Source organism: Mobula birostris, chromosome 24, assembly GCF_030028105.1.
Source record: "Mobula birostris isolate sMobBir1 chromosome 24, sMobBir1.hap1, whole genome shotgun sequence".
NCBI classification, from domain to species: domain Eukaryota; kingdom Metazoa; phylum Chordata; class Chondrichthyes; order Myliobatiformes; family Myliobatidae; genus Mobula; species Mobula birostris.
This window is the reverse complement of record NC_092393.1, coordinates 42547890-42558376: the sequence shown is the minus strand read 5'-3', so window position 1 is coordinate 42558376 and position 10487 is coordinate 42547890. Positions and strand designations below refer to the sequence as shown.

Genomic DNA, 10487 nt, shown 5'->3' with positions numbered 1-10487 from the left:
TCCCAGACGATACTTCTAGAACTTACTCCATTTACAAAGAAATCAAAGTAATGCGTTTTTCACGAACAAAAAGGAAATTCGAATCATTAGTTTTCAATAATTTCCCTTGATCCAATCTGCGCAGTGCAGACTAAGCCATGACGAAGCCATTCTACTGAGGTAGACTATTATAGTTCGCGATGAGCAGCTAGATTTAAAGCTGGATGAAACTAATTAATAACGTTTCTTTCTTTCCCCCCTGTCAAACGGAAGAGTAAATCCAAGTTGGAAAGTCTCAATCCAGCTTCTGATCGGTATGAACAGGAAAAACTGAGAGTAACTTTTCATTTATCAAGTCCTTTTGAGAGAGAAAACAAATATGGCTTGATATTCCCAGTGAAAGTAAAAACCGAACTGCATTCGCAATTCTTTATTGGTTTCACATTTAGGATGTGCATGGCCAGTTTATTCCACCCACTGAATGAGTAAGGTTGTAGCACTTGGGGGGGGGGGACTCAAAATGAATGTTAATTGTAACACAATAGAACTTTGTTTATCCTTCTGTTTGATCAAGCTTGAGGTCTCTAATTACAAAAATACATACAGTATCAATGTATATGTATATATATTTATATAAATAATCATCCAATGATTCACCTGTCAGCTAATTCCCCCGCGTATGATTGATAGAGATGCGTATCGATGATAAGCAAAGTATCCCCAATTACTTTCGGTATACTTCATTAAGCAAATCATTTCAATCAACTAGAATATGCAAATACAGTTACATGAAATCGAATCATGCAAGCGGTTAAATGCAGTCTTGAATAACAAACTATTATCATGCTAGGCCTCAACTACTTTAGAATAACAGAAAGTAATGTATTAGCACAGACTTCAATTACTGGCATGCTATATCGCCATTGAGCCTTGACCTGGACCAATCTCGTCATTTTCATACAATTGACCTAAAATTTAAACCAAATTATATACTTCACTAAAAATCACACCTGGTGTTCAGGGAAAATAAGTTATCACTTTATCTTATGCATTGTGGAACTAGAAGAACCAGATCACCCTCAACCAAAGATTCTGCAAAGAGAGAATCAACACAATGGACTGCCAACATAATCTGGAAATAGAGGAAAGAATCTGCTCTCCGTGGAAGTTAATGACCCCCCCCCCAACCACCACCAGATTCTATGTTGAAACAGACTGAACAGATATGCGAAATAGACATAGAACAGATGATCTGCTAAGGAAAGATGACTACGAAATACCCTTTTGTGAACAGCCACCAGGATTTGTTCAGAACACTAAATAACCACATCTATTCTGCAGAACAAAGACATGCATCCATTATAACCTTGCCTGTGGAAGGATGTGGAGTTCTTTTCCCCTTTCTGACGCTTTTCAACCACTAGCATTGGGTAGAAATAAGTTTCCTTAACCTATAGTGTATATGCCCAAAATAGTGCATAGTTTTGTCTGTAATTATGCGTTTTCAATGCTCATGCAAATTGCAATACAATTCATCCGATCATTAAAAACAAGTCAAATTAGAGCATCAGCTCAAGTTGCCAAACTAAGAAAATAAAATGCTTCAACTGTATTCATTTGGTCACTTATTCGTCTTCTTTTCTGGTATTCTTTACTTATTGAATACTCAGTGGCAAGTTAATCTGCCTCAACATCAGCGACGTTTGCTTTTATCTTGTAAAGTTAGAACTTTGTGCAATAAAGTTAAAATGCTGGAAATAATCTACAGCTCCCCGCGGTGATATTCCAATATTTTCTGATTTTATTTTAAATTTCAGATATTTCCCACGTTTGCATTTTTTTTGCTCAAACATCTGTTCGTGCAGTTATTTTCCCCACAAGCATGAAAAGCATCAACTGCTCCTTTAAACGTTCATTTTGAACTACTTTCATCATCCTTTCCATGCTTGAACAGCCCACGAGGAACTGAGCGATTTTGAAACCATCGGGCTTCTCGTGATATGTTGACTCCGAAGAGATAAAGCGCTCGGGGTTGCATTGCGAAAGCTGTATCTTTTACTACATGAAAGTTTTACACGCGTTACCTATGCAGCAGCCAAGGTTGATACAGTATTGGGAGGCATTGTACATACAGATTGGAATATACTTGTTTCAGTGTTATTTACTTAATGTTGATTTTTTTGAGTTAATGTGTCAAGGGCTTCATAGGGAGGAGTGTGGAAAAGGTTCTTATTTATCAATTGAGAACACGATGAGGGAATTGGTCAGTCTCTTCGCACTTTCCAACTGGTCCTTCTCTGGAAAATTATGCCTGGGTGGGCCCTTCAGCGTCAACCTTTTATCAATTCCATTACTAACCGAAGCTCAGGAAATCCAGGCATGTCCTGGAAATGTTTACCAGCCATCATGTTTCTGCATGATATGTGCAATGTTTCTGAAACCTTATCTAGATACGCAAAGGAACGCATTGCTTCAAAGAGATTGACATGGAAAATGTTGGAGATGCTCAGCAGATCAGGTGTCGACTGTTGAGTTAATATTTGAGGTGGGTCTCGGCCCGAAACGTCGACAGTTTATTCATTTCCATGGATGCCGAGCTGCTGCGTTCCTCCAGCAATTTGAGTGTGTTGATTTGAGGTGAAAACCCTTTATCGAATGAAGAGCCACTGAGGGGCCCATGGTTCGAAGACATTGATTCTCGTCCACAGATGCTGTCTGGTCCGTACCTAAAACACTTCTTTCAGATTTCCAGCACCTATACTCCCATTCCTTCCGTCTCCCGCCATTGACCCGAGGAAGCTGCCGACAACCCTGATCTCAAATGTTGTAGGGCCATTTGAAGTCCATGCGTTCTTGAGTGCACAACAGAAATACCGCAAAACCATGCAAGTGAATTGAACACATTTTACGCGGACTGAAGAAAATAACCTTAATATGCACGGTAGTGTGCAGTTTTATTAAGATGTAAGGCGAAAGAAGTTCTAGATTTGATCACAAATTTAATGATGACTTCGCAATTTCATATGCAACAGCAACAGCACCGAGATATTAACTACAATGTGCAAAGGAGATTTCACTTTAACTGCCGGTGCCAACGCACTTCTCAAAAAAATATTCAGCGAGGGGACCACGAAAGTGCGGTTACAATTAACACGATTTTGTGTGTAGTTATTTAGTATTGGATTTCATTGGCGACTTTGGTACATTTCTGGTTAAATGACAACTTATTCTGTGATTTGGCAATTAAATGATATGTTAATATTGGTATATGTTCCAAAATCCGCAAGAGCAGAACAGATTTTTGTGCTGGCATGATAGAGAATGGTATCGGGGCAGTTGTAAATAGTGAGTCAGATTGAATACCAGTCTAGAGTTTCCTCCCAGTAGATTCGTGTGCTTCTTAAGCTTACTTCATAATTCCTGTTTTACTTTTTTTGTGGGTTCGTAGGGTCCATGTCACTATTTTCCATTTCCCTTTACTGCACTGCCAATTTCTAGTGTGTTATTTTAGTCGCTAAAAATGTAAACGTGACACGTCTTTTCCTCAGATAACAGCTGCACTAACTATATCTGCGGCGCCAGAGGCCTCTGCGGTTAAAAACGTTCCTTTTCCCTCACACATAGCGCCATCTATTACGACGTATGAAAGTTTATATGCGACAGCTACTTTTATTATTTCACTCGTCTCATACAGGTTCCTCAAGTAAACCGGCACTTTATCCAAGGGCAGTCTGATACATCGAAACAATTTTACTTTCTTCAGTAAAACCGAATTCCGGAACTAAAACATCGCCCAATGTTGCGTGTGAATTGCTTCATTTCGGAGACGCAGGTCGAACCCTTTTGATAGTGTGTACTGTAAAGCGCAGTTTATATTTTAATACAGGCTCGGTTACAAATTAAATACTTAAACTAGCAGCGGCCAAAAAAACCGGCAAGTAGTCGATTTCGAATAAACAAGTTGTATAGGAAATCTTATTGGATTCAAAATTATTTGCCATCTACAAATGAGTTACAAGTAATATACACAAATATTATGTTTCCTCATTAGATAACGTTGTGTTGCGATTGGCACGAGGGTATATTGGATTTGAACGATTCTGGTTCACATTATTTCCACGTGTAACGATGTAGACAGTATAAAAGCATGCTTCATTTTTTTAAAAAAAAGTACCCATTCTCTCTTATACACACCTAATTTCCCTGTCTCTGTTTACTGTTAGATCTGTTAACACTGCAAATGTCCGTGGAATTAATCAGTTATACCGGGCTACGTTATCTTTGAAAGCGCTTGAATTTGACCGCACAATGAGCAGGACGATTGGTATCAAAATATAGAGAAATTTCATCGACCATTGGCTGCAAAGGATAGGTCATGTGGTGTTGTAATACGAATACTATTGGGTGCTGACACTTTCACAGTCTATTTTGACCAGTGTCTTGTGTGTGGATACGTAAATTGTGAACCCCCTCCCAGCCTATGTCACTTATATGGACTAAAGGTGGAGGATATTAATTATGAAGAACTATTGTGATTGCGTGCCTTCACTGCTGCACAAGACTGTACTGTACAGTGGAATCAGCGTTATAGAGGAATTTGTGGTTAGGGGAAGGGTTATATTGCAATAACGTTATGATAGTTACATGGATGTTTTAATGGTGTCGAATGTCATGAAAATGGACCAAGGGTTGAACGATAACGTCAGTGGGAGGTACAGCTAAGGAAAGTTGCACTACATTTGCATTTGCCAAACTGCAGAGTTCAATGGCAGCGACAAAATGGATACTGATGGCCAGTCACCTCGCAGCGTCACTTCCTAGCCACAGTCCCCGCCCCCTTGGAGCCCGGCACCGTCAGGCTCCGCCAATCAGCTGCCCCCGCGGCGGGCGAAACGTCAGCCACCTGTCACGGATGCCCCACCCCTCTCCTCCCGGCAACTGGCCGGTTGCTAGGAGAAGGGGAGGGTTGCTAGGAAGTAGTGGGGGGAAAATGGTCACGACGTCAGCGGGAGGGAGTATTATGGGCTGGCGGTGGGGCACCAGCTGAAGGGAGGTTGAAGCGTTCGCTTTTTTTTCACTGTTGCGCCCGAGAGTCGGCGAGCGGATATTATGGAGCTGTCTGCTGTGGGGGAGAGGGTTTTCGCTGCCGAATCCCTCCTCAAGCGTCGCATCAGGAAAGTACGTGAGTCTGAGTTTGGCAGGCGGCCTCTCTGCTCGCTGCCATTTCCAAGCCCCAGCGGCTTTTAAACGGTATTTCACAGGTTTGTGTTTCCTTTCCCTCGGCAGGGTCGAGTCGAGTACCTGGTGAAATGGAAGGGCTGGTCTCCCAAGTAAGTATCAGCATTGCAGTGAATGCAGCTCGCCGAAACCGCGCATTGCAATGAGATGCACCGTCATTTATTTTCTAAAATCGCCTTTTAAGGTACAGTACGTGGGAGCCAGAAGAAAATATCCTGGACGCCCGTCTGATATCAGCCTTTGACGAGAGGTGAAGGCCTTTGAGTGACATTAAATATAAAGCTCTCTGTAATTAACTCTGCAATCATTTTAATAGATTCGAAAGCAAATGAAAGCATAAACAGTCAAGTTTTCCTGTTACCTTACAGGGAACGAGAAAGGGAAATGTATGGGCCAAAAAAGCGTGGACCCAAACCTAAAACGTTCCTGCTAAAGGTGAATAGGCTGCTCCTTTAATGCTTTAAAACGTGATGGTTTCATTTTTGAGCTGAATTACTTTTTGCTTTAATCAAATGATTTTGTTTTCTGCAGGCGAAAGCGAAGACGTACGCCTTCCGCAGTGATGTGGCGAGGAGTCTGAGGATGACCTACCCAGGCAGATCGGGTCAAGAATCCGGCTTTTCCTCCACCAGATCCAGAGAAGGTCTCCGGAGAGATCCCGCCGCGACTTTGCAGCATAGCACACTGTCCAGGGGCGAGACGTCTAAAGACCGGAACACCAGGGTCGAGGAGATTTCCAGAACTCACCAGAAAACGGAGTCTCACAAACACAGAGGAGAGAGTGGTGCAAGGAAGAAACCAGCGAGGCACAGCAAAGTGGACTACAAAAACAACCGGACCTTGCGCGCTTGCTCCCCCAAAATGAGTGCACCGAGTGAACTTGAAGGAGGGATGCCGACATATCCTCACTTTAAACGGAGGAAATCTGAGGATCTTGATTCCGGGAGCGACGAGCTGGAGGAGAAAGTGGAAAGCGGACTACTGCACTTCAGTGGTAGACAGGAAGCAAAGCTGGGCGGTGCGGCCAGAACACACCTAAATCGCGCTTCGCTGGGCTACAGCGACAACAAATACGGTGCAGACTCTCACACTCTTCGGACTAAACAGGCCATGGAAAGTACAATCTCTAAGAGTGAGCCGGGGGTGGATGCCTCTGCACTTAAAAGCAAGCACTTAGCCGAGGACACGGTGTCGAGGAATAGTGTGTGTGTGTCCCGATTTCTGTCAGAACCGGAGGAGTCCTGGAGCCCCTCACTGAACAATTTGGAGAAAGTGGTGGTCACGGATGTCACGTCAAACTTTCTGACCGTTACCATTAAAGAAAGCAGCACGGATGAAGGGTTCTTCAAAGAAAAAGTTTAAAAACTTATCGACTGTTTTTTTTTCAGTCAGTGTCACTGAATTGTTGGGAAAATGACATTGTTCTTTTTGGAATGGATTGTATATAGTTTCCATTTAGCGGATAAAGCAAATTTTGGATGTTTAAAAACGAAGTGCCGTTTTCTTAGGCCTGTGTTGTAGGCTGTATTTCGGTTGCAGTAATTTTAAAAAAAACACTTTTATTAAACGCTTAAAGAGGCTAAAGTCAAACAGTCAACGTTTGACGCTTGATTTTTGCCCGAAGTGGGGTGACATTTGGGGTGGGCGGGGGTGGTGTTGTGATTTGATGGGTGAGGACCAATCGCTCACCTGAACAAACTGCCAATCAACATACTCCACCAATCAACACACTCCACCAACACAGAGGGAGTATTTGTCTTAATTTGGGCCATTTCATTTGTGGATCGCATCCTATTTGGAGGAAGCCTTGGACCCCACATGAACTATTTTCTGGCTAAAGTTGTAAGATAGCAGCAAATGATTTCAGAATTGACTGCAGTGAATGAGTTGACTTGTTTTGGATTCTGGGGACACCTTTTTATTACTAGGTTCAAAATACCAAGAGATGTTCTTAATCTAAATGCAGTTTTTATATATAATGCTGCTGATTGCACTTTTCATTTCTTTAAACTGTAATTAAGTGTTACTGAGCGGGGTGCTGTGTGTTCAGTAGAGCAGAGGGCAGTACTGTATTACAACTTTTGACTGAAAACGTTTGAGCATGATAATATTCCCTAGTGCACACAGGAATTCTTGTGATACAGTACTGTCACGCGTATCTGGAAAGTTAATGTTTTCCAATCTCTTTGAAGTGACAAAGTTTTAACTTCTGGAGGGAATTGCTTTCACTTTCTCTTGCCCTTGGGTGCCAGTCTCTTTGGGTGGACCACGACTCAAGCATGGGTGTAACACACGTGGTATTCACTCAGTGCCAACTTTATTATGTGCACCTACTTGTTAATGCAGATTTCTAATCAGCCAATCATGCAGCAGCATCTCAATGCATGAAAGCACGCAGACATGGCCAAGAGGTTCGGTTGTTCAGACCGAACGTCAGAATGGGGATGAACTGTGGCTAAGTAGCTTTGACTGCGGAACGATCATTGGTGCCGTATGGGGTGGTTTGAATATCTCTGAAGCTGATAACCTCCTGGGGTTTTTCATGCACAACAGTATCTATAATTGAGAGTGAATGATGCAAAAGAAAATCTAGTGAGTGGCAGTTCTGTGGTCCAAATGCCTTGTTAATTAATGAGAGAGGTCAGAGGAGAAGGTTTGAACAGGAAGGTGTCACAAGCTACAATGGTGGTGTGCAGGAGAAGGTGTCTGAATGCACAACATATGGAAAGTTGAAGTGGACGGGTCGCAGCAGCTGGAGTCCCCATTGATTGGTGAGGACCAGTCACTCACCTGAGCAATAAAGTGACCACTGAGTATATATTCAACTTTAGGCACTATACAGAGCAAATGCTTTGTATTATTGTTCTTATCATTGACACCTTGTCAGGGGGAGATGTGGGTGTCTTTTAATGAGTAATCAGAGAAACTCCTATAATTGTCATTGGGCATCCCCACCAATAAACCAGTCAGTAACCATCTCATTAGATTAATGCTCTTTGGGAGACTATTGCAGTACATTTAACTTTCCAATCAAAAGCTGGTATGGGCAAATCGACACTAGCATATATTTATTGTGTTCCATTTGGTTTATTTTAAGAAAGGAAATCAGAATAAAGTCAAATTAATTCTTTAGGGGCGATATGTTTGTCATCGTTCCATAGTACTAGCATCCACAACTGATGGTTTATAGGGATTAAGCCATAGTAACAGTAGCTTGTAACATTTTTAAAAAAGAAAATCATAATATTTCCAACAATGCAAAGAAAGTGAACTTGTCTCCTCTTCTTAGAGATTTTGTACTACAGCTGTGGCTGGAGCCATTCAGTTTGGAATTCAATTCTTCTAAGTGGTCTCCTTGTAAAGGTGTGTGTACACACACTGCAATGATAGCAGTATTGTGCTCATTTGAAATTTGATTGCAACAAGCCAATCCAAATCTGCCACTGGTTCCCACTGCAACAATAATCTTATGCGTTGGACCAGAAGTGCTGTGTGTGTGTGTGTGTGTGTGTGTGTGTGTGTGTTGTCTTTGGAAAATGTGACTGAACTCTTCAGAAATGGAGGGGCTTTGCCTGTCAGGATTTCAGTCAACATCTGAAAAATCTAGTCCTTTGTCAAAGTACATCTTGCTTTAAACTCCTGATGTTCACTTTTCGTTTGCACCATGTATGATATTTTTGCCTACTAGTTTTGTGTAATAATTTCTTTAAAGCTAACTTTGTCACTTTGAAGTGGGAAGGAAAAAAATGGGTGAAATGATACGAGTGTTTGATCACTTTAATCACATAACTGTGGCCAATCCTTAAGTATGGCATCAATATTTAGATGATGGAAACCATTGTGAGTTCATTCGTTGGGTCAGTCTTCACAAGATTTAGGAATTTATATAAAGAATATTAACTCATGTTGAACCCATTAACTTTACTCTACATGTCCATGCCTTCAGAATACTGAGGGCCTGGTGTAGCCAATAAAGATTTATACTTCCTAAAATATAAACACTTGCCAAAATTTACCAAAGGAAAAGACCTAATTAAAGGAACGGAGTTAGACTTACAAAATCGGGTGGATGGTAATGGAAATGAATATTTACTAGTTGTACAGCTTAGGTGAATTATCAATGGACACTGCTGGATGCGTTCGAAAGTGCAGCTACCTAAAATTCCAGTGTGCGCCTGCGTATATCACGACGATACAGGATGTTTTGTATTTGACATTAGCTTAATGTGTTCTCAATTGGACATTGAATGTCTTGGACTATTAAAACTTGAAGACGCAGAGCCTGTTGCTGAATGTAATGTAAATTAGCTTGTGCAGGCTGTCCTAATGGGCTCTCGATGTTGTCAGAACATGTGGAAATTGTATAATATCCAGAAAGACTTTTCCCCTAAATGAAACTAGCCATTAAGGTCTTGGTGAAACATTGTAGATTTGCCCTACAAAAGGGAGAAGAACATTAACGTATCGGCAGTGGCTTCAAGGTATTCTTTGAACCATTTGGCGTTTCTAAACGTAATCATGACTAAATTTCAACCTCGTTATTATGCATCTGCAAGCTTCGTGTAATTTTCTGTAAATATTATTCAGATGTCAAACATTTTGTTTAGAATACAAAAAAAGAATGTATGCTATTATAATTAAATATTTTATGTATTCCGTATAATGGACAGCGTTTAATACTGTACATTGCACTTAAAACTATTGTTTCGATATTTGACTATAAATGTTCTTTGCGAAAGATTAAAGTAACCGTTTTAAAGGCGTTTAGAACGTTTGCACTCCGTCTCCACATGTCACGACAGTATGTTCGTGACGATCTACACGAGGCAAACAATGAATGATCCTTCAGTATGTATGGTATTGTCATAATATAAAGTCCTGCCGATTAACATAATATTGTCGGTTCTCCACTGAAATAGCATTTCGTCTGGCAACCACTTTTAGAGGAAGTATGCACTGTCTTCTAGCGAAGTCCGGAGCTTCGGAGCAGTGATTTGGGTCGCTCCGTTCATCAGGGCCGACCCTGCCTGTGTTCTGACAGTCTATATGATAAGCAAAGCAGGGTAGTATGATATGGAAAGCAAGCTGTTACCCATGCAGCAGCTCTCGTCTCCCCCCTCCCACCCTCCGCGTCGCTGATGAACCCAAAGGAACGGCAGACACATACAGTTCGGAATTGCCAGTCAGCGCAATATAGGCCTCCAGCTCCGGAGTTTTCCTCGAGGTTTTTTACTCCCGAAGCCTTCCACGTGAGTGGGAAGAGCCTCGAG

General features: G+C 41.6%; 1 protein-coding gene across 2 annotated transcripts; it reads left to right on the top strand.

Moving 5' to 3' along the window:
* Nucleotides 1–4956: 4956 nt before the first annotated feature.
* Nucleotides 4957–9959, top strand: cbx8b (chromobox homolog 8b). 2 transcript variants are annotated; one of them, XM_072242310.1, is made up of 5 exons: nt 4957–5157; nt 5266–5309; nt 5402–5467; nt 5586–5652; nt 5749–9959. In XM_072242310.1, exons 1-5 carry the CDS (start codon nt 5089–5091, stop codon nt 6577–6579), a joined length of 1077 nt encoding a protein of 358 aa, XP_072098411.1. In that variant the 5' UTR covers nt 4957–5088; the 3' UTR covers nt 6580–9959. The 2 variants fall into 2 exon arrangements, with proteins under 2 accessions (XP_072098411.1, XP_072098412.1); XM_072242311.1 differs by lacking the exon at nt 5402–5467.
* Nucleotides 9960–10487: the final 528 nt, after the last annotated feature.